The sequence below is a fragment of the Tauraco erythrolophus genome, chromosome 17 (assembly GCF_009769465.1).
Source record: "Tauraco erythrolophus isolate bTauEry1 chromosome 17, bTauEry1.pri, whole genome shotgun sequence".
NCBI lineage: Eukaryota > Metazoa > Chordata > Aves > Musophagiformes > Musophagidae > Tauraco > Tauraco erythrolophus.
In genome coordinates this window covers 14,225,008-14,252,978 of record NC_141481.1, presented here as the reverse complement: position 1 = coordinate 14,252,978, position 27,971 = coordinate 14,225,008, and the positions used below count along the sequence as shown (strand labels likewise).

At 64.1% G+C, this 27,971-nt stretch overlaps 4 protein-coding genes across 6 annotated transcripts in view; 3 read left to right on the top strand and 1 right to left on the bottom strand.

The window, feature by feature from the left end:
- The first annotated feature begins 7 nt into the window (after positions 1-7).
- BRICD5 (BRICHOS domain containing 5) lies at positions 8-4,165 on the top strand. Its single transcript, XM_086622499.1, has 6 exons — positions 8-14; positions 1,105-1,319; positions 1,949-2,101; positions 2,290-2,397; positions 3,479-3,632; positions 4,069-4,165. Exons 1-6 carry the CDS (start codon positions 8-10, stop codon positions 4,161-4,163), a joined length of 732 nt encoding a protein of 243 aa, XP_086478625.1. The 3' UTR covers positions 4,164-4,165.
- Positions 4,166-4,964: 799 nt separating this feature from the next.
- MLST8 (MTOR associated protein MLST8) lies at positions 4,965-9,250 on the bottom strand. 3 transcript variants are annotated; one of them, XM_086622618.1, is made up of 8 exons: positions 9,122-9,250; positions 8,875-8,944; positions 8,641-8,803; positions 8,478-8,553; positions 6,332-6,484; positions 6,058-6,182; positions 5,601-5,764; positions 4,965-5,086 (listed from the first exon to the last, which is right to left on the bottom strand). In XM_086622618.1, exons 1-8 carry the CDS (start codon positions 9,248-9,250, stop codon positions 4,968-4,970), a joined length of 999 nt encoding a protein of 332 aa, XP_086478744.1. In that variant the 3' UTR covers positions 4,965-4,967. The 3 variants fall into 3 exon arrangements, with proteins under 3 accessions (XP_086478744.1, XP_086478743.1, XP_086478745.1); XM_086622617.1 differs by having other exon boundaries at positions 8,893-8,944; XM_086622619.1 differs by having other exon boundaries at positions 8,893-8,941.
- Positions 9,251-13,637: 4,387 nt separating this feature from the next.
- LOC104381209 (hexosaminidase D-like) lies at positions 13,638-17,367 on the top strand. The gene is made up of 13 exons (XM_086622615.1): positions 13,638-13,859; positions 14,003-14,240; positions 14,391-14,500; positions 14,808-14,895; positions 14,980-15,144; positions 15,233-15,416; positions 15,617-15,688; positions 15,799-16,003; positions 16,099-16,181; positions 16,420-16,498; positions 16,737-16,838; positions 16,978-17,067; positions 17,184-17,367. Exons 1-13 carry the CDS (start codon positions 13,765-13,767, stop codon positions 17,365-17,367), a joined length of 1,695 nt encoding a protein of 564 aa, XP_086478741.1. The 5' UTR covers positions 13,638-13,764.
- A 2,839-nt stretch (positions 17,368-20,206) lies between these two features.
- CASKIN1 (CASK interacting protein 1) overlaps positions 20,207-27,971 on the top strand; it is a 30,620-nt gene continuing 22,855 nt past the window's right edge. The window contains 1 exon segment of the mRNA XM_086622228.1: positions 20,207-20,300. Within this exon segment, the coding sequence (XP_086478354.1) occupies positions 20,207-20,300 (94 nt within the window).

Below are 27,971 nucleotides of genomic sequence, written 5' to 3'. Positions count from 1 at the left end.
GCAGAGGATGGAGGGTAGGACCAGCGCCGGCGATGCCATCTCTGCAGTGAGTATCCCCAGTCCCTGTTACCGCGGGCAGAGTGCCCGTTCTGTTCGTGCTTGCTTCCTCTCTCAAAGGAGCCGAGCTGTGCCCTTCCTGCGGATCCTGGTAGGATTGGGTTCATCCCCAACCTCAGCTCCTCGCAAGGCAGCTGCGTTTTCCTGGGAGTGCCCGGCCTCAAATGGCATCAACCGGCTGCGCCCGTGTCCGGCACACCGGAGCCGCCCGGGATGCGTGGGCACGCGTGAGCTGCCGAGGGCCAGGAGCCACTGAATTTCTTTATTTGCACCTTTCCCACCCCAGGGAATTTCATTAGCTACTGAAAACCTGCTTGTTACTGCGTGCTCTGGGCTCCGACGTGGTTGAATTTGTAAAGTTTCCACCATTTAACGCGGTTTTAACTGGGCACGACTCACTGCTTTTCTGGTGGAATATGTGTGGCACTTACCCATTACCAAAAAAGATCAGTACCTGACTCCTGTGCAGCTGGAGCAAATCTAACCATGGGCTTTTCTGGAATTTCTCTGTGTGCTTCAGAAGATCGAGAAATAGATTTTATCTTTTTTTTTTAAGTGTGGTTGAAACTCTGTTATTGAAAGCACATTCTTTCTGCTTTGTAAAAGTGATTTTATGTGCCACTAAGTTAAATCGAATAGTTTCAGTACAAGAATTAAAGTGAATTTTAATCGAGCCGCTAGAAGTGCCACATGACTGCCAAGCTTGGTCTGCACGGAGAACAGCTTACCAGGAAAATCAAATACAACCAAAACCAAAAAACACAACCAAAACCCAAAATGATTTGATGTGCTGCTGAAGCGCAGAGCAGCCCATTTGTGGAAATCTTCCTGCTCCAGCCCTTCCTCGGCGGGTTCGCAGCGTTCGCCTCCTTCCCCGGCCGCAGGGGGAGAGCGCTCGGCCGTGGGAGTGCTGGTTGCCAGCCTGGCAGCTCTGAAACTCAGTGCTGGGAGGGAAAAGTGACATTATTCCGGGGCCACTATGATGTTGTGGCCGTTCTGCCCTCAAACCCCGGCAGTTTGCCCAATGATTTGTGTTGTGAGCGGGAGGTGCGTGGCATGGTGAGGAAGAGGAACCAGCAGAAGGGTTAATCTTCACTCCTGTTCTTTCCTCCCTTTGCCTTGCTTCCCAGGACAGGAGGGCTGCAGCATGCTCCACAGCTCCATCCAGGACATTCTGGATCATCTTGGCCGTTGCCTTGTTTTTTGCAGTTGTTGGCATCAGCGTCGGGGGGATTCTCAGCCTTTCCCCCAGCTCTGCCCAGGTAAGGGACCCGATCCGGGCAGGACACCTCCTGCCCGCAGCCCTGACCCATGTCAGAAGCATTTGCCAGGAGGGAGGAACGGGCTGGAATCAGGGCTGGGATCAGGGCTGGGTTTGGCCCGTTCCCGTCCCTGGAAGGCGCGGGCAGACGGGCAGGAAGGTGCGGGCAGCGCCGCAGGGGCTGTCTCACCCCTGCAAAGTGCCTGCCAGGAACCGTTGCTTAAATGAGAGGAACCTCAGCGGGCGCTTTGCAAATACAGCTGCCAGCTGCCATTTTGCTACGCAGGCGCGTTCAGACGCGCTGCGCTGCCGGTGGGCAGCTCCCAGCCTCCCCCTGCCTGCGGCTGTGGCAGAGGGTGGCGAGTGCCCTGGTCCTGTCCTCCGGCAGCACCCAGGCAGGGTGGGTGCCTCTGGCAGGGGGGACACCAGCACCTCTCCCCCAGTCCCATGTGATGGAGGGGGTCTGCTTCACCCCCCGCCCCCTCCCGTGGGTCAGAGCTCCTTCTCCTGAATTACTCAGACAAGCAACTGGGAACAGCAAAGGGTCTGGGGGGGATGTCGGTGGGGAAATGCTGCGCACGGACACTGGACAGCGGATTTTTGGTGCTGCTCTCCCTCTCTTTGTCCCAGGCTGACCCGCAGCTCGTCCGGCTAACGCCCCAGGGCCAGCCAGACCCGCTTTGGAACCAGACAGCCTTGGTGGACAAGTCCAGGAGCACCGTCACCTACTACGTGACCTCGCAGCGTCACCGCACCGCCGTGGTGCTGTACGACAGCCGGAACGTGAGTGTCGGGATGATTTCCTGCCTCGCTGGCACAGATGCCAGCGGAGGAGCCCGGGCTGCTGAGGTGGGAGCGGGAGGTGGAAACCAGGAAAAACATCCACCAGCCACTGCTTGGTGCCTTTCTCTGCACCTTCAGTTAGGAAAGGTAACGCAGGGCGAAAGGAGGAATGTCCACGTGTCTCGCAGGGCTACGTGTGCTACAAGCCAGCGGAGCCGCGCGCGTGCTACCTGAGGAGGATGGACGCCTGGGACCGCCGGGCCCTGCAGACGCCTCGCAACGCCTCCGAGCAAAGCGTGAGCAGCTGCTGCGACCGTGCCCCGGGGTGCCCGGGCGGATGGGGGTGATGGGTTGGGCTTTGCGTGGAGTCCTGGCTCGCTGACGGCCTCTTCTTGCACGGATTTGTGTTGGCAGCGGTGACCCTCGCGCACCGGCGTCCCAAACGCAGCTACCCGAGGGCACAGGCTCTGCCAGCCCCCCCGCTCTGTGTGGGTCACTGCTCGGGGTGGGGGGTGGGTTGGTGTCTGGTGTAGGAGCAGAGCTCTGCCCTGCAGCGCCAGGCTCCGAGCGCTCGAGCTCAGAGCAACAGCTCCCAGTTTTACCGATACCCTTGGGAGAAACAGCAGAGCTGCGGGCTGGGGAAGGGGGTTGTGTCCCTCGGAGGTGAATAGCAGGGCTCTCGCAGGACCCGCTCCCACTGGGTTCTGTTACCTGCTCAGAATTCCAGGGAACAAAAAACAAAGGGGGTTTGTTAGCAATTCGCAGGGGAAAAAGTTGGGAGTAAATCACATGCATGGACCCTCTGAACAAAATGTTAATGGATGCGCAGGTAGGGGGCAGATTCTCTTTCAAGAAGACAGAAGGGCCCGTTTTTTGTGCCCCTGCCACCTGCTCTCCGATTCCTCAGGGGCTCCTGGTCCCTCACCTGCTGCTGCCCCCCAGCTGGGAAGCGATGGGCAATGCTTAACCCAGAGGAGTGTAGGAACACGGTCCGCCGCAGAGCAGAGTACAGAACGGGATGTAAGAAGAAGAATCTGCCAGGCTCTGAGGCTCCTTAACGGAAGCAAAAGAGTTGTCGGTGCCAGGCAGGCAGGGACGGGGCAGACCGGTGCTCCCCTGCCAGTGCCGGGCACAACGAGCTGTTTTCGCTCCAGGCCTGGGGACGAAGCAGCCCAGCGTGGGGACGGGGCTGTCCCCGCTCCAGCCTCACCCCGGAAGGCTGCTCCTTGGGATGGGGTGGCTGTCGGGAGAAACCTGCGCTTGGTGCCAGGGCATGGACTGCCCCTCGGGTGCCGTGAAAGCGGGAGCAGGGCTGGAGGGCAGTGCCAGGAGGAGCGAAGTGCCTCCGGGAGGGATTAACAGGGATGTTTCTTTCAGGCTGATCAGCTGCCACATCAGAATAACCAGACCCAGTACTACCACGAGTTCCTGGGCATTCTGGCAGGGGAACAGGTGGACCCCAAAAGCCTGGGGGAGGCTGTCCAGACCCTGTGTGAGCAGACATCCATCTTCTGGGTCAGGAGAGGGGAGGGTAAGTTGTACGCATCCCTTTGCAGAAGAGGGAAGCATGACTGATCCTAGTACACCTAAGATGAGCAGGTCCTGCCGCACAAAAGCTGATGCACATCCTGGTGCCCTCTAGTTCAAAATCAAACCATTGTTCAGCGATTGCTGAGTGCTGGCTCATACCCACAACCCGCAGCGCACCGCGGTGCCAGCTGGGAAAGGCTCCAACCCCCTTCCCCAGGCAGCAGTGTCTGCCTGCGTGGCACAGCCACAACACAGCAGTCCCCTACGATGCTGTTGGTGCAACGCTTGGCACCTTTATCTGCCAGAAGTGCCCTGCCCAGCTCTCATTCTCTCCTGTCTTACTCCAGCTTTAATGAGACAGGTCATTCCCTGAGGCTTTTCCCTTGCTTGGCTCCCCGGGGACTCTCACCCTGCTTCTGTCCTTGCTCATTTGGCAGGCCCAGGCAGGCAGCGGCTGATCTACCTTTGCATTGACATCTGTTTTCCAAGCAACATTTGCGTGTCTATCTGCTTCTATTACCTCCCCGAGTAAGTCCCGCAGCCGCCCTCACTGCTCTACGTACTTGAACGGGATTCCCGAAAAGCCTCCGATTCCAACAAGGAAGGTAACGTCTACGGCATCCCCCAAAAGCTTCCTGCTGACTTCATGCTGCAGTGCAGGAGCGTTCAGAAAAACACGAGGACTCTGCTCAGCACTGTCAGTGCAGACACTTTTATTTGCAGCTGTGCTCCAGGGCTGCGTCTTGTACGTAGGTACTAGGAGACCCAGGCGTAGAGGACCCGTGGGGTAGGCAGTGTTTTAGGGCTGCCTGCCCTGTTCAACACACGGTCATTACGTTTGTTGGGGGAGGTTGGCTTTGTAAGAGTGCAGCTCTCTAAGTGGCTCTGTGAAATACACTTTGAATAAAGGGATTGCAAACCAAGAGAACAGCTGCCTTTCCTCTCTTTGCTCAGCCTCTTCCATCATTTAGAAAGGCTGACTTTTATTTTTTTTTTTTTTCCACTTTGGGGTACAAGAGCATCCCAAAGCTGTCAGCAGCCAATGCCACAGGGATTCCTCCAGCTGAACCGTACCCAGCTCCTCTCAGCGGGACCGTGCCTCCCTCTCCCATTCCCTTTTGTCCAAGCGGCCTCCCTTCGAGGCCACGCACGTTTCGGTAATGATCTGCTGGGCACTGAAGCCTGGTCTCGCTCCAGGCAGATGCAGCTGCTTCTGCCAGAGACCGAGCGCTCTCCATCAGAGGAGGGGATGGTGACAAGTGCGTGTCTCGGGCTCTGGAGAGGGTGCTTGGCACTGTGAGACAAGCAGAGGTCCTTCCCTCTCCACATGTGGCCGTTACCCCAACACGCTGTCGTTGAAAGCAAGGCAGACGACCGCTTTCTGGTGGCCGCTGTATTCCCTCTTGATCTCTCCTGTCTCCACACACCAAAGCCTGGCCAGGTTATCAGAGGAGGCTGGAACAGAAAGTGAAGAGAGGAGGGGGAGATATTGTATTACCCTTTATGCTTTTTTTCAATCACAAGAACGACTTTTCTCTTACTTTGTTCAACAGTTAGTGCTGTTGATGACAGGTAAGGGAGCTGTGCAGAGCAAGAAGCTTAGTGAGTTTCTGTATTATGTGAGGATTTCGTTATTTCAGAGAGAAGTTACTATGGAAATTACAACAGGTATGCTTTGAAGGGACTACCATGCTGCACACTGCAAGCAGCACTGCTACCAGCTGAAATAATCTGCACGCATGAAGATCATCTCTCCAGTTTAAACAGATGCCCTGTTGCAGCACCGGCGTTTGCAGATTGCGCTGCGGGTGTGAGCTGGGTGCTCTCTCCTCACGTACTGCTGCAGGAGGGTTTGGCAATGTCCCAGTTAGAGAAACTGGTTAAGTCCTGGGCTAGTGCAAGGCCCTGCTGCTGGGGGCTGGGCACAGCCCAAATGGAGTGGGGGGCCAAGGGCAGGAGCACAGCTCACCTGTGACGATGTACTGGGAGTCCCCGGAGAACGCGCAGTCCCACATCCAGCCCCGAGACGTTTCCCCTGGGTTATTGCTCTTAATGCTCAGCTCTGTCATCAGGGAGAAGTTTGAAGTCCTCCAGATCTTACATGTCTGATCTGCAGAACATGTAGCCAAGAGCCTGCAAAGAAGAGACAAGCGTGGGTAACCTTATTAGCCACGCTGTACACCTAAGAGCCTCTCCTTAACGTGGGCCTGGAACAGGAATGAACTGGAGACCTGCGTTCATTGTAATCACATTTCTTCACACCTGTATCATCTGCTTTACGAGACTCCAGCCTAACAGACTTGGTGAAGGAGTACACCAAGCTCACCAGCATCAGCCAACAGCTGGAGGCACAGCTGGCCTCTGCAGGCCCGGAAAGGACCCTTTGCTTCCCACCGCTGGCAGGCGCGGGGCTGGCACACACTCACGTGGAGTCGGGGCTGAACTTGCACTGAAGAGCGTAGCGGTTGTGCGCCGGGATCTTGGTCTTGGGGATCAGCTGCGTCACCTCCTCTCCGATGCCACCCGTCAGGTTCCATACGTAGCAATTGCCCTGTGGTGAGACAGGGGCACCCGTGGCTGGGCTGGTGGTCACCCACCCAAAAGCAGCCCAGACTTTCCACATCTGACCACAGCGCAGCAAAGCCGGTAGATGCAGAGCACCACAAAGCCCATCCCAGGTTCAAGGCCACCAGAGCTCACCGAGCTGTTCACAGCTGCCATGTAACTGGCATCGGGGTCAATGTGAACCGAATTGACGGAAACTTCAGGCTCTGGAATCAGCTGCTCGTTGTGGTCGGTCTTCAGGTCCCAGATGTGAATGGCACCACTCTGATCACCCACAATCAGCTCTGCCTGCAAGAAAACAGCAGCCTCGTCTCTCTGAGGAGAACCCCACAAGCAGCAACCTCAAGCCGATGCTCAGACCGTGCCCGTGTAGCACCACGTGGAGCCCTGCTCTGGTTTTAAGCATCGGGGTCCTGTTCTGCCTAATTATTGCCCAGCACAGGGCTGTGCCAGAGCTCCAGCAGCCTGCTGACTGCCCCTGCACGCTGAGGGCCAGCAGGGCACTCGTCTCACGTTACACTGCAGAAAGGCTGTTTACCCTTACAGAAGTGTTTGCTAATTTTATAAACCCCAGAGCAGACAACGGCTGCCTGATTTCCAGAACTGTTGGGCAGCTACAGCTCCAAACAACATCCACGGAAGCCAAATGCTTTTCAGCGAGTCTGAGAAGTGACCATTAAGATGCAAGTTGGCCAGTGAACAACTGAAGCACTCAAAGAGTGCACAGACACCTGAAAAACACAAACCTAAATGGGTTTTTCTTTCTCTCCCCGTCTCAGGCGAAGGACAAGAGCCCAGCTGAAGGGCAGGAGTTCTGGCTCCGGTCCCATGCTCAGACCAGAAGACAATGCTGGCGGCTCTCCACTAAACCCAGGGCTTTTATCGACAGTCTTGCGCTGTCCGTTAATTTTAGCAGAATCCCTAGAGGAGATCAGGTCATCAGGCACAGCTAATCCTGTACCTGCCAGCAAGGGCTTGTTCCCGAGGAAGACAATCATGGCTCGGAATATTTAGCTGACTGATGCCTCAATCCCTAGCCCCCCTCTTGGCAAGTGCCAGTGTCACAGTTTCGCCCAGGCTGTAAGAAATCTCTCTTGGATAACCGGATCAGCATCACTACATCACGGAACTGCAGAGCAATGAGCTCTCTGAATAAATACTGCCACCTCTGGACTAATTAACGGCGTTCTGCTCACAAAACAGCACTTCTGCAGCTCAGCAGCATCTCAGTGAGTGATTATTTCACGTCAGATCTACGTATAACCATACTACTTGTTTTAATGTAATACATCCTCACAGCACCGGCACTAGAGGAGCATCAGCAGCATTTGGGCAAAATCCGGTCTGAAATTTTGGACTTGCAAAATTAAACCTTTGCAAAATTAAACGCAAAGAAACATTTCCGTTCCTCGGCTTTTTGAAAAGTGGTTTGCAGTGCCACGCCTGGAAACAAACCCTGCAGCACTATGACCACAAACCAGATGGGGTGGGTTATTAGCACTGCAGTGATACGTATGGATTTCCACCACCGGCCCCTCTAACGCACCGCGCTCCCTTTCAGCCGCTTCCCAAGCCTCAGCCATCCCTCTGTTTGCCAACAGCTTCTGAACCAACTGGTGAATCTGGAGCAACTCTGACCCAAGTCCCAAAAGCAATCATGGCCACGGGCCCCAAGATGCTTTTTCTTGGCAGCGGTGCCACCCTCAAGCTTCCCAGCCCGCCCTGCATCACCAGTTCCACTCCCATCACATCCCCTGGTTACGTTCTTGGGACAGAGATGGCCCCGGAGGAGCAGCCCCTCCTACGGACAGGAGGCTCAGTGCAGCAACTCCACTGTTGGTCTCTTTGCAACAGCCAGCAGGTAATTAGCACACACACACTGCCTGGCAAACGAGCTCAGCGGACGCCTGCCACAGGCACGACGTGAGCCCGCGGTACCGGCTCACTCAGGGCAGTTTGCTCCACGGCGCAAAGCGGTGTCGGCGTTCCCAGGGCAGCTGGAAGGACTGTGTGTCCGTTGCGCCGGCTCCCGTGCCACGTGGGTGCTGTTCCCATGCCCACCCAAAGCACCCAGCAACGGTTTGGCGAGGGAGCAGGCTGCTGCTTGTCCAGCAATGCCACTGAGAGATTGTGGGTGTGTGCCCGCAGGAGTGCCACTCTCCCAGCACCCCCCAGATGGTTTTCTGCAGCTGCCAGCACACAACTCCGCAGCCCCTCGCGTTTACCCAGAAGAGCCAACGCAAAGCACGAGCTGGGAAATGGCGGAGGAGCCAGTGCCCACCTGGTTGGGGTGCAGGCAGACACAGTTAATGGGAGCGTTCACCTGGAAAATCCGCTGGCACTGGAGGTTCCGAGACCTGCAACAAAAGCACGTTGAAGAGCGCGCCACCAGCTCCGCTGCCCCCGGGGTGCTGCCGGAGCGGGGCACCACGGCCTCTGCCCACCTCAGGTCCCAGATCCTGGCCATGCAGTCCTCCCCGCCCGTGTACATCCACCGCCCGTCCTCGTGGAAGCCCACGGAGGTGATGTTCTTGCTCACGCCGTCGTAGTTGATGACGGGGTTGGGGTTGTTGGAGTTGAGGTCGTACATGCGGATGTGCTGGTACCCTGCAGCAGCGGCCAGCCAGGGATGAGCCATGGCCCGTGCCCGGTGCCAGCCGTGCCCGGGAGAGCGGGGCGCCGGGGGGGGGGCTCACCTGCGGCAGCGATCATGCTGCGATCCGGTGTGATCTCCAGCGCGTTCACCTGCTGCGGGCGCCCGTTAAGGTCGGGAAGAAGCAGCAGCCGGGACCCGACCGGTGAGACCGAGTGCGCGCAAACGTGGGGCGTGACACCGACCTACCGGCGTCCGTGGGGCGGTGGGGCCGCACCGCCCCCCCCCACCCCCGCCTCCCGCCCCGCCGCCCCGGGCACGGTGAAGGATACGGAATCCTGGTGCTGCACGGTGCGGGTGCAGATGCCGCTGTGCGCCTGCCAGAACCGCACCGTGTGGTCGTACCCGGCCGTAGCCAGGATGACGGGGTCGCTGCCCACCGTGCCCTGCGCGGCGTTCATGGTCCCGCCGCGAACCGGAACCGGTCCCGGACCCGCGCAGCGCCGCGCTCGGCCCCGCGCTCACGCGCAGGCCCACGCCGGTGGCCCCGTTCCCGCCCCCTGCGCGCGTGCAGCGGCGCGGGGGAGCCCAGAGCTCTCCCCCCCGCCCCCCGGCTCTCCTCCGTTACCGGCGGCGGCGGCGTGGAGCGCACGGCTCGCTCTGCGCATGCGCAACGCCGTCGGAGCGGCTCACTGCGCATGCGCGCGGCGCCCCGCTCTACCGCGCAGCCGCTCGGGGCGTCGTCCGCCGGAGGGCGCATGCGCGGGAGCGCAGCGGCGGGCGATACCACGGGCGGGGCGCGGGGGGGTAAGGCGAGACCACGGGGCACGGGGGGGGGGAGCCCGTTCCCGGAGCGCCGCCAGGGGCGCGGCGCCGAGGGCGGCTGTGCAGCGCCGAGCACCGCGCGGCGGGGGGCGGCACCGGGGTCGCGGGGCACAGCGGGCACCGGGTACACAGCGGGCACACGCGGCACACAGCGGGCACGGCCGGGCCCGCTGGGACACTGCGGAGCGGTCCCGAGGCCGCCCTTTGGGGGCAGGGCGGGAGGCAGATCCGTGCTGTGCCGGTGTCCCCCGCCGTGCGTGTGTCGCACCGGGGCGTGGGGCACGGTCCCCGCCCTGCCGGTGCCGCCCCGCTGGGCACGGCGGGTGTGGGGAGCCGGAGCATCCCTCCCCGCTTGCCGCTCGGCCTCGGCCCCGCACCGCACCGCCGCAGCGCCCGCGGCACCGCCCGGGCCCTTTAAGAGCGGCGGCGGCTGCGGTCCGTGCCCGCGTCTGCGCCCGCGCCCGGCGGTGCCCGCGGCTGCCCCGCACCTGCCGGTAAGGGCCCGGGGAGCCGGGGATGCTCGGGGCCGCAGGGGGGTCGGAGATGCTCAGGGGGGATGCCCGGTGCCGCAGTGGGGACCGCGACCGCGGGGCTGCCCAGCGGAGCCTGCGGGGTGCCGTGGGGCGCGGGGATGCTGAGGGGTACCCGGGTGTGGGGGGGGGGGACGGGGACGCGGGGTGCCCCAGGCTCGAGGGGTGCGGGTGGTGCCCCGGTAGCGCAGTGGGCTGGACCCTCGTGCCCAGGGGCTGCCCGGTGTGTGCCCAGTGTCCCGGGGGAAGGAACAGGGGCCGTCTGTGCCCCGGGGAGCTGTTGCCCTGCGCGGGGGGGGGGGGGGGGGGGGTCTGCAGCCTCCCCACGCAGCAGCCCCTGGCGAGGGGCAGTTCACCCCATGGGGGAGACCCAGGCTGGGTGCGAGGGGCAGCCTCCGCCGGGCTGGCCGAGGAAGGCTCTGGAAGCGTGTGAGCGTGTGCACGTGAGTGTGCACATGAGTGTGCACGGAGCAGCGTCACTCTTCCCACGGCCACACCATCGCTTGCATCGATGGGAGACAGGGTTTGGCATGGCAACAGCTGAGGAACGCCGGAGCGGCACGGTGGGCAGCGGGGTGGCATCTAAACCCTGCAGGGAGACCCGAAACCCTCACTACTGGCCCGTGGGCTGTGGTGGCACCTGCCTCCCCAGGGGCAGCCGCAGGCACTGGGCTCCATCCTCCCCATGGCCCCAGTCTCTGCAGGCTCAGGTCAGGGTTTGCTTCTCTGCTGCAGGGAGGGGGGCGAGGACCCGGCCCCTCCTCACACAGCGACTGCCGAGAGCGTTGAGCCAGGCTGGCCGGTTGCAAGGAGCTGCGAGCTCTTCTCAGTTCCCCAGGGACCGTGCCAGTGCCATCCCCAAAGGGTTGGCAGAGGAAGATGTCACGTTCATAAACACAGCGGGTGCTGGCAGCGAGATGCCAGGTCAGAGGTGCGGCATCAACTCAGCTGAGCCCTCGCTGCGAAGGGAACTGCCGTTGGCACAGGGGCTCTGGCTGCCCCCTGTCGCCCCTTGGTGCTGCACCCCTCCACCAGCGTGTGCCCATCCCGCCAACCCTCACCTGGGCTGTGCCAGGGAGGCTCAAATCCTGGAAACCTGTTGTCTATTTAAGTAAGATGGCATGTATTAAAAACGCCAAATCTTGGTGAGCTGGCAGCATCTGTCTAAATATTTATCCCTGCCCCGCTCGGATGCTGTGTTCCCATGACAGCCCTATTAGCACTTTGCATATTTATGGCCTTCCTGGGTGCTGGGCTCCCCGTGCCCGCCTGCCCTGTACCCAGGGGCCACTGAGGCCCCCCCTCCCATGTTCCCCCTGCTCCTTCCCACGCACCCAACAGAGGTGAGCCCCGAGCTGGCAGCCATCTCTGCCAGGCTGTGCCAGCACTGCCAGGAGCATCAAGGGCTAGGCAGGATGGAAACGCAGCGGAGACGGGCAGGGCAGGGAGCGGGCACTGCGTTTGTCCCTTGCAGCATAGAGGGTGCAGCGTTGAGCACGAGGCAGGGGACAGCATGGGCACAACCTGCCCCAAAAACCAGCATCCTGCCATGTTTCCTGTGCATGGGCACTGGGGGCCCGGGTGCCCGCGGGTGCTGGACGATGGGGATGGAGTAGGGATGCTCCAGCTCCCTCCCGTGCAGTGCTGCTCCTCCCCACACCATGGGCTTGCTGGGCCTCGTGCTCTGGGGGCAGCACGTCCTGCGCTGGCTCTGTTGGGGGTCCCAGCCGCTGCGCCCGCCCCGTGCCCCATGGCAGGGTGCGGAGGAGCGTGTCAGGAGGGATTAGGGCTGTGTCTAGAAAAAGGGCTAATTCAGAGCCGGGGGCGCGGGGCGGCTCAGCGCAGCTCTGCCCTGGTGCCACTGCTCCAGCAACGCAAACAAAACCCTCGCGATCAGCTGAGCCGCTTGTGTGCCAGCAGCAGCCAAAATCTGCTTTTCAGTTCCCGAATCTGGCAACGCTGAATTTAACCCTGAACTTCGGCGCATTTGGGTGGCAACTCACTGGAAGGGCTGGTGGCAGCTGCCCTGGCTGGGGGGCCAGGGCTGTTGATGTGCTGCCCCGTCCCTGCCTCACCCCACACACCAGAGTTGACAGAAAAGGAGAAAAAAGGGCAGAATTGGTGCTAGTGCTTCTCGTGTGCAGCTTCCAGGGGGATTCGTGCTGCCTCCTGCCTGTCGTGCTGTGGGGGGCACAGGAGAGGTGCCCACAGCAGGGTGGCTCTGGGCTCCTGGGGTGGGAGCAGCGTCACCGCAGGTCCCTTGTCACCCTGCGGGCAGGAGGAACCCTGAGGGGGCTGCAGGAGTGGGGGACATGGGGTGCACTTGGTTTTTCCCCCCCAGTGCTTTTCCAGGGAAGCACGCTGGGGCTCCAGAGGTTGGTGACTCCCCAGGGCTCGCAGGAGTGGTGCCCCTGGTCATGGCAGTGCCCCCAGGTTTGGCCCGGACAAGCATCTCCTGCTGCAGCTGCGGTGCCAGCTGCATGGGACACTGCTGTGGGTCTTGGTGTTGGGGCTGGTCACGCACCAGCGGGCACAAATCTCTGCACAATCCCTTGAGCTGTGACCATGGGGGGGGGCTGGGGCTGGGGCACCTGGCACCTCCTGTCTTGCGGAGACCACCTTTGGTTTGGGCTCACTTTCATCTAAACTGGTAGATCCCCATCTCAGGAGTTCTCAAAATTGGTTTAGGGAAAAAAGACTTCGGATGAATCTCGTTAACCTTACTGGTGACAACTCTGACACGAGCTCGTCCTTGCGTGTCCCGCAAGGGACCAAACATCGGTTTAACCAGCCCAGCCCCCTGGCACGGTGTGGTGTGGCATCCCGCAGCCCCCAGCCGTGGCAGCGCAGGCCATCCCACCCTCGTCCCTCTCCCGCTCCACGGGGGAAGCGGCAGCTGCTCTCACTGGGCTCAGATGCCCGTTGGCCGGGCCCCGCTGGGCTCCTGCCCTGCTCTGATGTTGTTTTCCAGCAGACGAAGCAGCTCGTGCCCCTTCCCCTCCCTGGCACTGGATGGGACTCGTGTCCCTGGGCAGGTGCCACAGGCTGCGCATGGCGAGCTCGTACCTGTCCCGGCAGGTGCCAGGGGGGATCCGGGCTGCCACCTTCTCCCCGGCGGTGCCTGTGGCCGTGCCGATGCCCATCTCCGGAGCAGCCCAGTGCCAGCACATGCCTGGGCAGTCCCCAGTCGCCTCTCGTCTGTCCGTAGGGGTGTTGCCTGCCGTGCCTGGCTGGGCCCCGGCTGCACCGTGCCCACGGCGTGATGCCGCCGCACCCACCTGCCCCGTGACACAGCCCGGCGGGGACCTGCCCTGCAGCCACCGCCTTGTTTGCTCCCGGGCTGGCAGAGCCCGAGGACTCTGCGCTCTTGCAGCCAGGGGCAAAGGCAGGTCTGGCCCCTGGCCCCCGTGCTGGGGCACATGAGGTAAGAGGGACGTGGGTGCCTTTGGGCATGTCCCTGATGGCCACCAGGGTGGTGGAAGGGGTCTCCTCCATGTCCCCTTTCTCTGGATCTGGTGCTGCCCTGGTCAGGGGAGCGGGGCACGGTATGGGGGGCTGCACGGAGTCACCTGTGCTGGGGTCCTGCCACGCGGCTGGACCCCTGGGTGCGCCCCGCAGAGATGGCCTTCCAGCGGAGCCACAGGCTGAACCTGCTGCGCCTCCTCGTCCTGCTGCTCGTGGCCTTGGCCGGCATCAGGTTCTTCTTCCGCGACAGGTGAGGTGACAGCAGGACTCCAGGAGTGGGTGGGGGCTCCTGCGCGGTCGAGGTCTGCGGGGAGCCCATGGGGACCTGGTGCTGGGGGGCAGCTGGTGCCCCTGTGCCCCACGGCACCCTCAGCCCTGCACCACTCCCTGCAGCTTTACCCTGGAGCCGCACAAGCCCATCAGCAAGGACAGCAGGTTCTGGGGGGACGCGGGTGACACCAGCCAAGATGCTGGCCCGCAGAGCCAGGCTCTGGAGCTCCCCGCGGCAAAGATAACGGCCCCAAGGCAAGAGCCTGGGCAGCAGGTCTCCAGGGACGTCAGCACCACCGAGATGAGGCTGGTCCACCTGGACCTCAAGGGAGCTGCGCCCAGGGTCTCCTACCTGGAGCAGGTGAGGATGGCCGGGGGGACCGGCGAGGGGTGCTGGGGATGGACGTGCCGAGGGGGCAGAGGCAGAGCGATGCCCGACCTGCCGGCTGTCCCTGCTGCCCCGGGGACTGTGCCATGCCAGCCGGCTGAGCCCGCTGTGCCCGTCCCGCAGGTGTTCCCCCTCCTGTCCCAGCTGGGAGCCAACGGCGTCCTCATGGAGTACGAGGACATGTTCCCCTTCAAGGGGGAGCTGGAGATCCTCAAGTCCCCGTATGCTTACAGGTGAGCCGGGGCTGTGTGTGGGGCGGGCCGGGGGGCTGAGCAGGTCCCAGTGTGCCAGGGGCTGGGTGTGACCTGCCTGGACCCATGCCTGCGATAACCGTGGTCGGAGTGCCGGGCTGTGCCACTGGCAGAGCAGCTTCCTGCCCTGCCGGGTCAGTATTTGTGTCCCCGTAGTAAAGTCCACACAGGTGTGGGGTGGCTGTGGCTACGCGGGCAGGGTGCCAAAGGAGGAGGAGGAGGAGGGAGTGCCCTCACCATCTGCCTTCTGCCCTGGCATCCCCTGGTGAGCCTGTCCCTGCCTCCTCAGCGAGGAGGACATCGAGCGGATCCAGCAGCTGGCGGAGCTGCACAAGCTGGAGGTGGTTCCCCTGGTGCAGACCTTCGGGCATGTGGAGGTAGGGAGGTCCCGGTCCTGCTTCTCATCCTGCATCACGGGGGGTTCCCCCTGGAAACCCCCCCTTAACGCTCATCCCGTGCAGTTCATCCTCAAGCACGAGAAGTACCAGCGCCTGCGGGAGGTCGAGCGCTTCCCCAACAGCTTCAACCCCCACGTCCCCGACACCCTGGCCCTGCTCAAGAGCATCTTGGCGCAGGTGATCGAGAAGCACAAGCGCTCCACCTGGATCCACATCGGCGCGGATGAGGTGGGCTGTGCAGGGACCCCAGCCCTTGCCTCGGGCACCAGGTGTGCTCCCAGGGGTGCTGAGCATCCCCCTTCGCTCCTAAATCCAGGTCTTCCATCTCGGGGAGGGGATGGACTCCAAGAACTGGATGAGCCGCAACAAGGGCGACACGGGGACCCTGTACCTGAAGCACATCAAGGAGGTGCTGGGCTTCATCACCACGCAGTACCAGGGGCTGCGGGCGCTCATGTGGGACGACATGCTGAGGAAGATCAGTGTGGGAGCCCTGCGGGGTGAGAGCAGTAGCACCCGAGCTGGGGGTCTCGGCAGCTCCTGTCCATGTGATTGCCCTGGCAGGTGTCATGCCCAGTGCCCGGTGGGAGCCCATGTGTGGCCCTGTGAGGACACAGGTCTTGGGCGAGCATGAGGAGCCCCAGGCATCCTCCTGCCACTGGCACCAAGTGCCCACAGCCCCATCCCTGCGCCCCCACAGAGTCAGGGATAGCAAAGCACGTCTCACCCGTGGTGTGGTTCTACGCGCCCGACTTCGACGTTGAGCGGATCGGTAAGGCTGGCATGCTGGGCTCCCGGGGCTGGCGGGGGGACACTCCACCCCGAGCCCTCCCCAGCCCCTGGGGACAGTGGCACTGATGGCTCACACCTGTCCCACCGCAGGGCCGTTCCTCACCAAGTATGCCGAGAGCGGCTTCGAGGCGGTGTGGTTCGGCAGCGCCTTCAAGGGCACCACGGGACCGGCGCAGAGCTGGACCCCGCTGGGCCACCACCTGAAGAACCACCTGAGCTGGCTGAAGGTGGTGCAGGCGCTGCCGCGGCTGGCCCCGCTGCGCTTCCAGGGCATCGTCCTCACCGGCTGGCAGAGGTGAGGGGCGGCGGGACCCCTGCCCTCCCCAAAACCCGCGTGGCCCTGGTGGCGGCGGCACCGGAGGCGATGGCATGGCTGGCCCCGCTCTGCAGGTACGATCACTACTCGGTTCTCTGCGAGCTGCTGCCCGTTGGCATCCCCTCCCTGGCCATCTGCCTGCAGACCCTGGTGAACGGTGAGCTACCCGCTGCTGCTGGCACTGGACCAGCTGTCGCAGACGGGCTCGTCCCCTGTCTCCCCATCCCGGGGGCAGCCACTGCCTGCGAGACCCCGTCCTGCAGGCAGGGAAGGCCAGGAGGTGGGTGGGAGGAGGGCTTCAGCTCCCCCAGTTTTGGGGGCACGGCGAAGCCAGGGGCGATTGTCTGATGGTGGGGTGGCCTGGGCCCCTCTGCCCCTCTCCTCACCTTCCTCAGGGGGCTTCACGGAGGAGACGAAGAGGAAGGTCCTGGACGTACTGGGCTTCCAGAGCATGCAGCTGGAGCAGAGCACGTGGTGCGTGGCACAGCCCGGCTGTGGCAGGGGGCGGCCATGGCACTGCCAGCCTGGTCACATCAGAAGGGATGCACTGGAGGGGAGCAGGGGGCTGGTTACCCAAATACCCCGGTCCCAGACCAGCCTAGGGAGGGTGCCCTCCAGATGTGCAGGGTGCTGTGGTTCACCCAGCCCGCAACCCTGGCACAGCTGGTGCACCCCACGTGTTGGGCTCTCATCTCTGCCTCCGTTTCCCCAGCGAGGGCAAGGGAACGTTCCCCGGCGCAGAGATCTACCACATGGTCCAGCAAGTTCATGGCCACCTGAAGGAGAGCATCCTCAAAGTGCTGCAGGAGGAGAGGTAACGGGCAGCGGGAGGCAGTGGGGGCGGCTGCCTCTGGCCACGGGGCTGGAGCACAGAGTTTTTGCAGGGGAGGGGACCTGCCTGGCGTGCAGCTCCCCATCCCCGGGTGCCCCCCACTCCCCTTGTGCCTCCCCAGTGCCATCAAGGGCTGGTTCAGCCCCTATCACCGGAAGCGCCAGTTCGGCAACCCCCGCAACATGGAGAGCTTTGGCAGCAAGGTGCTAAAGTACGTGGTGCTGGGGCCAGGAGCCCACCTGGGTGCCTGCATGGGGCTGGGAGGGGTCCTGGGCTTGGTTCTGGGGTCCCTCACGGGAACTGGACCCCCCATTCTCCCCTCACCAGGCTCCATGAGGACTGGGAGAGCTTCGTCCGTGACCTGCGTGCCCACCTGGAGAGGGTCTACTTCCCCGACACGGTGGAGGAGTGGATGGAGGAGAACATCAACCCCTACCTGGACCAGCTGCGGGACCTGGTGCGGGACTACCGGGCTATCATCCGCCTCAACGCCAGGCCCAAGGTGACGTAGGGACTGCAGCCCCCCCAGCTCCCACTGCACCCCCAGGATGGGCTCCGGGTGCCGCCGTCGCATGTCTGTGTGCTGGTGACTGTGTAGCTGCCGTCGGTTTGTACTGTACAGAGAGCTCCCGTGCATCCCACTTCCACAATAAAGTATTTTTGTAGATGCTGCTGGGTGCTGGAGGGGGGCGAGGGGGAGCTGGGGCTGGTGTGGAGGACCGGGGTCTGTCCTGCAGACGGCTCCTAGTCTGCTGGAGCTGGAAGGTTTGGCAGCCCCGGGGCAAAGCTGTGAAGGAGGGCAGGGAGAGGGCAGCCCCTGCCCCACAGTGCTGCGGGGCCCATGTGGATGCCCATGTGCCTCGTGCTGGCTTTGAGGGCAGCTGTACCCTCCCTGCAGGATAGGATCCAGCCTGGCATGGGTGCTGGGTGCCACTGGGTGAGGGCTGGCACCTGGGATGGGGCAGTGCACAGGAGGATGTGAGGGGGCTTTGCCAAGCTCCCACCAGCCCACTCCCCAACCCCGTGGCCGCTTTCAGCAGTGGCCACCACCGTGAGCCCCTGCTCGCTGGGAGGGGGGCAAGCGGGGTGCTCGCTTCCTGCACCGAGCCGAGCCATCCTCCCAACGCTGCCTTCATCTCTTCCTTCCTCTCCTTTAATCCAGTGCCCACGGCCCTGCACGCTCCCAGGCACATCCTGCGCCCGGGCAGGGGTCTCCACCATGCTCCTCACCTGCGGCTGTCACAAAGGCAGCCGTGATGGGGGGGCGTGGGGGGACCCCTGCGTGGGGCGAGCCTTCCCGCTGTCAGTGCTGCCTCCAGCTCCTGCAAGCAAGAGTTCCCACGCGTGGGCTCCTCCGCGGTGCCCATCCTGCAGTGAGGGGAGGCGAAGCCAAACCCCTTCCCGTGCCCATGGCTCTCCCCGTTCAGGGCGCCGGTTTTGGCTCGGCGTGCACAAGGCCACGACACAGACATTTCACTGCACATTTTTCTGCTCTGCAAAAACCAACCCGACTTGGCAAGAGCCCGGAGGGAGCCGCGGAAACGTGGGGCGGTCTGGAGCTCCTTCTGCAAAAGGCTGGCTCAGCCAGGGGAGGAGGGACAGGGGCTGAGCACCCCACGCAGCCCTGCTGCCCTCTGTCCTGGCTCGGTCACAAAGGTCCCAGTGCTTGGCGAGGCCATCAGGACAAGGGCTGCCCCATCCTGCATCTGTGCCAGGTCCCGGAGTGCTGGCGCTGGGTGCAGGAGCTCTGCAGGAGAGAGCTGTGGGGCACAAAGGGACCTTTGTTGAGGAGCTTCGTTTGTTATCAAGTGGTGGCAGATGCGAGGGAAGCCCCCGACCTGCCTGGGCCGCCGGGCGTGCGCGGAGCCCCAGCCCCGGGAGCCCCCCACGAGCCGCACACCGCCAGCCTGCGGGATTAGAGGGCAGATTAGACGGCGTTTCGCGCTGGCAACCCAAATGTCCTGGATTGGAAAGTGGGGGTGGGGAGAGGAGATAGACCCTGCTGTCCCTGATGGAGGGGCAATGTGGAGCTGGGGGCTGTGGAGGGAGTTGGGGGCTGCAGAGGGAGTTAGGGGCTGTGGAGGGCATCCTTGGGCTCCAGCCTAGGGGGTATGGGATGGCATGGGGTGGGCAGGGGGTGTCAGGAGGAGTTTGGTTCGTGTTTGTCTAGAGTTTGCCTGGTTCCCTCCATCCTTCCCTCTGCCACAGGCACTCACCCGGGTCTGCAGCCCCCTGTCGCCGTGTGCTGCACCCACGGGGTACCAGCCTTTCGGACCAACGCACCCCAACATTGCTTTGCTGGAGCTGGGACCTCCGCAAGGCTTTTAGGCAGTAGCTCCCCTGGGAGAGCAGAAATTTGGGGGTGATTTTGTGGGAGTGATGGCTGTGTTCTGCACTGCCCGGGCACCATCAGCACGTTGATTCCTTGTCCGTCGCTGGCCTCGTTTCCCATCTGGTTCATCAGCATCCTCAGCACCTTTAATGTCTCGGTCACTTAAGCCATAAAAAAGTGGAAGGGGACGAGTGTCACCGGCCATTGTGCCTACAAAAGTGGAAAATTAGGCAGTAATAAGGGTTTTATTTAAAGAAATTGGAAAGCTGCTCCAGCCTGGTTCCCATTATCAGCCACCACAGGCTGATGGTCGGTGACTGCAACGGCCAGGCAGAGCGGCGGGACGGGGACGGGTGAAGGGCACCCGGAGCGGGGCTGCGGAGCACGGGGTGCCCCGGGAGGGGGGGTCTGCTCTGCCCGCCAGCCCCCGGCCGCGGCCCCCAGCCCTGGCTCCTCTCGCCCGGGGGGCACTGCCACCCCCGGGGGTCCTCCCCGAGGAAGAAGAGGCCCCAGGCAGCCTTGCTCCCCGCTCTCCCCTCCGGCTGCCGAGGCCGCTGAGACCCGGCAGCTCGTTACACGCCACGGCTGCGCGGCGGCGGCGGCTCCCGCCGGGGCGTCCTCCGGACCCCGGCACCTTCCCCCGCGCCGGGGAGGGGGATCCCCGTGCCCCGCCCGCAGGCACCGGGGCGGCCCTCGCCCTCTCCTCCTCCTCCTCCTCCTCTTCCCCCGCGCTGCCAGTGCGCCCCCTCCTCCCGGAACTCCCGCCCCCCCCCATCCCCGCCGCTGCCCCCCGCGCTCCCGGTGCGGCCCCCCCCGCCCCACCGCGCCCCGCCCCGCCCCGGGCGCCCGCCGCCGCCGCCGCCCCCGCCTCCGGAGCGGGCTGGGCGGGGGGGCCCGCGCCGAGCCGAGCCGAGCCGTGCCGAGCCGAGCCGCCCGCCCGCCCGCCCCTCGCCGCGCCGCGCCGCGGAGGATGCTCGGGCCGTGAGCCCGCAGCCGGCAGCCCCGGCGCCGCGGAGCCATGGGCAAGGACCAGGAGCTGGTGCAGGCGGTGAAGGCGGAGGACGTCGCGGCCGTGCAGAAGCTGCTGCAGAGGCCCAAGCCCGGCAAAGCCAGTGAGTGCCGCGGCGGCGGGGCCGGGCCGGGGCGACGCGGGGTGGGGAGGGGGTGGGTGGGGGGGGAACCGGCATCGCAGCGGCGGGAGCGGCGGCTCGGGGCCCGCATCCCGCCCGCTGCTCCTGGGGCCCGGCCAGGCTGCCGCCCTGCCCGGCCCCGGAGCATCCCCGGCCCTTCCCCGGTGCGGCGCGGCGCGGGTGGGGGCTGTAGACGTGCCGGGGACCCCCGGCGGCGCCCCAGAGGCGGGGGGGGCCCAGCCCGGCGCGGGGTGAGGGGTGGGTTGACGGCGGCGGAGCATCCCCGGGAGCTGCGCGGGTGCTCGGCGCTGCACAGGATCGCCCCGCCGGTCGCGGTGCAACCCCCGGCACGGGCGGGCACCGGCCGGGCTGCCCTTGCCCTGCGCCCGGGAGCAGCTCCCGAGCCCCGGGGCGGGGGGGGGGGCTTGGCCTGGGCATGGGCAGGGGGCTGCGGCCAGGCAGGCGGGGCAGAGCTGGGGGCACCTGCGTGTGCGTGGTTCGCGTGTGCACGGACCGTGCGTGTGTGCACCGGGGCTGCCGGTGCCCGCACACGTTCGCGTGTGTCCGTGTCCGTGTGTGTGGCCGGTGCTGCGCGCGGGGACGTGCGCGCTGGGTGTGCACGCGTGGCTGTGTTTGGGTGCGTGGCTGTGTTTGTTCGCGGTGCGTACCCTGGCATATGTGTTTGGATGTGGCTGTGTTGGTGTGTCTCCGTGTGGGGGTGTTTGGATGTGGCTCCGCGGGTATCTCCCCGCGCGCGGCTCTGCGGGTGGGTTTGCACGGCTCCGCGGGTGCACCCCAGCGCGTGTGCCCAGGCGGGTGGCTGTACGTGCGTGTGTACCCGTGTGTGTACGTGCGTGTAGCTCCGTGAGTGTTTGCTCTCTGTATGATTTAGCGGCTCTGGTGAGGCGTTTGTTCCACCCGGGACTGAATTATTCATGGTGCTGATGCAGCTGCAGGTTTCAGGCCTGGTGCACAGGGCTGACCCAGGGGGGTCGGGGACAGTCCCTGGGCATGGGCAGGGGGCTCGGGGAGCACTCGCGTGACATCGGGTCATTGGGCACAGCCCCTTCGCTGCTGCACCCTGCGACCCTCCCTCCCGGTGCTCAGCGCTCCCCGAATGTGGGCACCTCCGTGTCCCTGGAGCTGTGCAGGGCTGGTGCGGTGTCCCCCATCCCTGGGCATGCAGGGTTGTTCCTGGCTGAGCAGGACCAGCATGGTGTCCCTTGTGTCCTGGTGCCAAGCAGGGCTGGCATGGCATCCATCATATCCCCAGTGCCACGGGAGGGCTGGCGTGGTGTCCCTGGTGTCATGCAAGGCTGGTGTGGTGTCCCCCATGTCCTGGTGCCATCGTTGCTATCGCTGCCAAGGGCCTGTACAGGGAGAGAAAAGGCTCCAGCACAGAGCTCCCTTCATCCCAACCTGCTCCAGGTGCTGCCACTTCCGTGGCCTCTCGGAGCAGTGTGTGGGGAGAGGGATGATGCCTGGCCTGTGCCCAGTGCTGTCCCCCACACACCCCTCTCCAGTCCTCGCTGGCCTGGGCGCACATCTGGCGTTGCTGTGGCAACGGCCAGTGGTTCCGGAGTGCCACCACCTCCTCCCGCATCCCTCTCCTTCCCAGCCCTGCTCTGCTGCCTGCATCTTCCGCCCTGGCTGCTCTCCTGCTGCAGAGCCCTCTGGCTGCCGGGCACTGCCAAGCGGGATGGCCACGATGGTGCCCCCCATGCCGGGCTCGTGGGCGAGGAACAAGGGACACCCAGCAGGGCCGATCTTGGCCAGCCTGGTATTGGGGAGGTTCCCGCTGTGGGCCTGGATGCTCACCCCGTGCCCCGGCTGGGCTGCACGTTTCCAGCTCTGCCAGACCCCCCGGTGCCAGTACTGGGCTACTCCCGTGCTGTTTCCCGACGGGACCCAACTCTCCAGCCCAGCAGCGGGAGCCGGGTGCCCAGCCTGGGGTACCCGAGCACCTCTGGCCATGGCGGCAGGGCTGGAGGAGCAGTGCATGGCACGGGTGGGAGAGCATCGAGCAGGGGCTGCCCCACACCGCGGCCTCCCCACGTCCCCCATCCCCTCCGCGTGCCGGTCCCACGCGTGCCTCCGGTGCTCCCCGTGCTGCGCCGCACCAGGAAGATTTGTAACTTAGCTCCGTTATCTGGATAATATCCTATTCATGTGGGGTTTAATAAATGAGATTTTAGAAATCCCTGCGTGAATTAACACGGGTTGCTATGGCGATGTGGGGCCCGATTTAGCGTGTGGAGTACGAGTTTGTGGGGCCCCGGGCCGGCCGCAGCGCGCAGCGCGTTCGCTTCCCGGGCATCCATAATTGATGAGGTTGTCTGAAAGTTACGCAAATCAGATGCAGGGATTTGGCAGCAAACTCTTTCCCTCCCTGTCCCCTCCTCCCCGGTGCTACCTCGAAGAATTGTAGTGACTTGGCATTTTCCCCTCGGCTCCCCGGCTCGGGCACTGTGGCATGGGACGGGGCTCCGGGACATCCCCAGCGGGGTCCGTGCCCATTGCACCATCCCTGTCCCGGGCACCCGGGGCTTTGGGCAGCGGGAGACGGGGCTGCGCTGTGCCACCCAGGGGAACCGCGGTTCCTCGGCCATGGTGTGCTGGAGTGAGTGGGCTCCTTCCTTGCGAGGCCGGTGCCACCGGTAGCTCCTCTGCTTTGGAAACGGCTTCTACGTGGCACCCGCTGGTGCCATAGGAGGGACCTGGAGCCAACAGCTGGACCCTTCTGCCCTGGCTTCTCCTCCTGCTGGGCTGGGGGGCTTTGCAAAGCGCTGTGTGGGTGGGAGCTGGGGCTGTGTCCTGAGGGGTTGTGCTGCCCACCCCACGTCCGGCCCTTGGTGCCATCCTGGTGCCCCAGGCTGCTGTTGGGGCTCGTGTCCTCATGTGCCACTGGAGCTCTGGGACGCCTGGGGCTGATTGAGCCATGCTGCCTGGCTGGGCACAGGGCCCTGCACCCTCTGCACCCTGCTATGCTGGGGTAACCCAGCCCCACCAGCCCCCATTGCCCAGGGATGCGGGTGCCATGGCACGGGCAGCTCTCGGGGTGCCCCTGCCCCAGGTAGGAGAGCCCCATTCCCATGTTTCTGCCTATGCAGGGTTCTGTGTCCTGCCCTGCATGTCGCCAGCAGCAGCTCTGGTGTTTTGGGGCTTATCCCAGCCAGCCCTGGCCCTGCTGCCATGTGTGGGGAAGTGGGTCCTGCCCTGCCCTGCCCTGCCTGGGGAGAGACCCCAGCCCCGCTGGCACCACCAGCACTGCCCTGGACTCGCAGCTGGCTCTGGCCACGCGGCTCCCAGCTCTGGGCTGGGTGGGACAGGCAGAGCCTGCTATGTGTGAAAACACTGGGACAGGAACAGGAGGCAGGCAGCTCCTCGTAGCAGGGTGCACGATGCCAGCAGCGTGGGCAGCCTCCCTGGGAGTGGGCAGCAGAGACGGACCCCAAAGCTCAGCAAGCACCTCTGGGCTCATCACCCCCTGGGGTGCTGGCCATCCCATAGGGACCCATCCTGGGATGCAAGTGGAGCTGCAGTAGCCAGGCGGATCGCTGCTTCGCCAGCGCTCTGGGATGCGGGGGCAGCGGGGGGCAGGAGCCAGACCCCTCGGGAACACGCGGTGCCCAGGCAGGGCCTTCCCAGTTGCCTCCTGTGCTCCAGTGCGTCCTTCTGCGTGGCGGCCAGTTAATTCTGGGTTTTTTTGCCTGCGTTTGATTGCATTAATAATCTCCTCTGATAACAGTATTTAATAAAACCAGGCTAATATGGCGCAGTTAGGAAATGTCTTTGACATTTTACAATTCAATTTCCATGCAGTAAAAGGCAGGGCGGCTGCAAATCCAATTGTGGTGCAGTGCCCAGGGTGCGCGTGGCCAGCAGCCGCTGGAGCTGCCCGGTTCCCCTGGCCCTCCGGAAACGCAGGAAACTTCCCTGGGCAGCAGCCCCTAAGGGCTCCCGCTGCTGCTCCCTGGCCACCGGTGCTGGGGCAGCCCCCTCCTCGCTGCAGGGGAAGCCTGGGCAGGGGGGGAGCAGATGGTACTTGCCAGGACACCGGAGCTCCTGGGTGCTACCAGCCTCTGGAGCCATCAGTGCCAGGCAGGACGTCTGGAGCGGGAGGAAGGGGCTGTAGGGCCGGATCCTGTGGCAGCTTGGCCAAGCTGAGGGGCTGCAAAAGGCTGCTGGGCCCCCGTGCATCCCCTGTCACGTGGCTGGGCGCTGATGCCATGGCCGGGCATGGGTCCCATGTCCCCCCGATCCCCTCAGCATGGATTAAGGGGCGAAATGCCAAGGGGGTGGGCTGGGGTGTGCGGGGCATTGTCGGCGCATCCCGGGCACGGGACCTGAGGACCATCCGGATGGCGCTGCCGTGCCTAGCGGTGTGTCAGCGGGTCCCTTCAACTTCTTCTTGGGGTTTCCAGCCCGCGTGCGAAGCCTCGCTCCCAGCAGGACTTGGCAGGCGGGTGCAGGCTGGCATGTGCCAAGTTTCCTTCCAGAGGGGGATTATTACTCAGCCTGGGGTGACATCCAGTTATTTTACGTTTTCTTGCCTCTCTCTCTGTCTGGGCTGGAGTTGTCGGTGCGAACCCTCCATTGCCCCACCACCACCCTGGCACAGCTCCCACTTCGGGGCTGGCCGTGGGGTCCCTGCCCGCCGGGGATGCTGCAGAGGACCCAGGGCTGTTGGCCACCACCACCGAGGAGCAGCGGGGCCGTGGGCTGGTGGCTCCACTCCCAGGTCAAGGCTCTCTCGCTGGCCTGGATTGTCTCACAGCAGTCCCGAATTCACCCGGCTTGACACCGATTAGCCCTTTGCCGGCGGCGGGCAGCCCTTCGTGCTCGAGGGTCTCCTGGGCTGCCAGCTCTGGCTATTTCCCGCACAAGGACCTTGCTGCTGGGTGCCACGGTGCTCCTTGATGCCCGTGCACCGTGGTGAGGTGATGCTCCCAGGGAGCGGCCGGTGACGTGGCAGGGTCAGACTGCACCCAAGGGTGACAGTGCCGTGGATGCTTGGGGTGCCAGCGGTGCTGTGGGCCCCCCAAGCCCCCTCCACAGCTGCCTCCTTTCCCTCCAGCCCAGCACGGTTTCCAGCAGCCAGGCTGGTGGCTGGCTCCTCTCCCAGGCTCGGTGCTCCTGGATGTCCCCGGCCCCTTCCACCTCGCAGTGGTGATGCCTGTGGACAGCAGCTGTGTGGCACTGTGCTGGAGCCCGGGCAGGTGCCAAAGCAGTGGTGGGTCCTTGGGGAATGTTGGCACTGGGCACGTGGTGGGTGGGAGCTGTGGTGTCACTGGCGGGGTGAGCAGTGGAGGGGACCGCGTGGCTCTGGGGCGATGCTCAGGGCTGTGCTTGAGTGTGTTGGCTGCAGTGCTCCATCCTGGTGCGGGAGCGGTGTGTGCCGGGAGCGGTGTGTGCCGCTGCGCCAGGACTGGGCACTGCTGGCCGTGCCGAATTGCCAGGGCTGGTGAGCCTCTGCCTGAACGCTGGCTGTGAACCCGCTGCCTGTGCCAGCCGGCAGCTCGAGGTGCCTTTGGCAAGTGTTCAGGCACCGTCGGAGAACTAATTGCTGGTATTTGATGGCTGATGCTGTCGCTGCCGGGCCAGGTGAGGGAAGGGCATTAGGAAGCAAAACCCGCTCGGGGGCACCTGGGCTCATGCTGGCCTGTGCCGATGCTGCCGCTCCGCTGCTGCTTTGTGCTCCGGCTGCAGCTGAGCATGCCGTGGGTATGGATCGTGCCCGGCTGGTCACCGAGCCGGCGTGCAGCACTGATGTCCAGCTCTGCCTGGGGTTTCCATCCCATCTTGCAGCTAGGGCACGCGGGACTCCCTGTCCTCTGTCCCTGCAGGGATGGGGCCAGTGCAGCCCGCCCGGCACAGGAGCGATGCCACCGGCAGGCCAGCTCGTCGTGCCAGGCTGAGAGGGATCTTTAAGCCATAATGAAATGTTAATAGTATTTTCTAACTCAATCCGAGAGTAGAAAATGAGGTGTTTAACGCTGGGCTCCGCAGCGACAGGAGCAATCAGCCTGAGAAATGGGAAGCCGGGAACGTGGCGCTGGCCTGGGCACGGCCTGACAGCCCTGTGCTGCTGGGCCCGCTCTGCTGATGGATGGGTGCTAGCGCCTGGCACGAGCCGCCCTGCCAGGGAAGCACGGTGCTAGGGTGGTGCGGGAGAGCGGCTGGTGGGGTAACGCTTGATCTGCCTGGGTGTCCTAGGGTCTCGCTGGCAAGGTCGCTACCGGCTGCCTGGGCAGAGCCCAGCAGATTGAGGTGGTTGTGGGGCTGGGATGCCTGGGGCACAGGGGGCCGATGGGACCCCACATGCCCTGCCATGGCCTGTATCACCTGGAGATGGAGTAGGTTGGAGCTGGTGCCCAAGCAGCTGCCACAGGCACAGCCCGGGCAATGCTTCTCCAAGCACCATGCCTGCCAGCGGCTGGCTGCTCCGCACCAGCGCTGCTGTGCCAGTGTGCCTGAGCGTGCCCTGTGCACCCATGAGCATCCGCGGGCATGTGTGTGCCTACGTGCATCTGTGTGCATGCCTGCACACGTGTGTGCCTGTGCACCCTGTGTGTGCGTGTGCTCGCGTGCACCGCGTGCCCGCCTGCGTCTGCCCTCTGCATCCGTGCGCGCCGTGTGCCCCTGTGCACGCGTGTGCCCCAGTGCATCGTGTGCCTCTGCCGTGTGCATCCGTGTGCCCGCGGCTGTCTCCACCGGCTGCTTCGGCAGCGCCTCCTCCTCGGCCTGGCGTGGGGCTCGGCGCTGGGGATGGCTCGTGGCAGCCGCCGGCTGATCCATTCCAGATGTGGCTGCCGGGAGCTCCGCGCCGCCCTCGCCAAGGCCCCCGTCGGTTCCTCGCCGGTGGCTGCCGGAGCCGCCGGAGCAGACAAAGCGGCCGCCTGCCCGGCTCCTGCATTGCAGCTGGGCTGTTTACGGCACGCGGCTCCGCAGCAGCGCTTCTCCTGCCTGCCTCCGCTCCGGCGTGTGCGGATCCTGGGGCTGCCTCTGCTGAGCCCCAGCTCCCGGCAAGGATGGGGCAGGTGATCCCCCACTGCCCCTGCCAGCCCCCCTGCCAGTGCCCGCTGTGCTGGGGACACTGGGGATGCTGGGACGGGTGCTGCCCCTTCCCCTGCAGCACTGTCAGGTCTTTGGGAGCAGCGCAACGCCTCCGGCTGGGCTCCTGGTGCTCAGGGCAGTTGCGTGGCATCACCTGGCTGCCCATCTCCATACTGCCCATCCGCCCCGGCAGCGACCAGGATGCCACCATCACCAAGATGCCAGCCCGCACACTCACAGGGCCGCCCGTCGCCACACCCGTCCTGCATGTGGGCACTGCTGGGAAAGCTGCTGTGGTGCAGAGGGTGTGCGGGTGGGCACAGTGCACCGACACGCGTGGGAGCACTGGGGGAAGGTGAGGCAGGCTGTTATGTGGACGAGGACAAACGATGGCACTAAAGGCACCGTGTTCAGAAGAGACTCCAGGACCTGGTTTACCCGCGTACGGCGTGGGAGCCAAGAGCCCAGCGCCGCAGCAGCGCCTGTTGCCCTCTTACCTGGGCTGCCCGCGCACACATGTATGCTGGGGGGGAGGCGGGGAGGATGAGGATGAGGATGAGGATGAGGATGAGGATGAGGATGAGGATGAGGATGGGG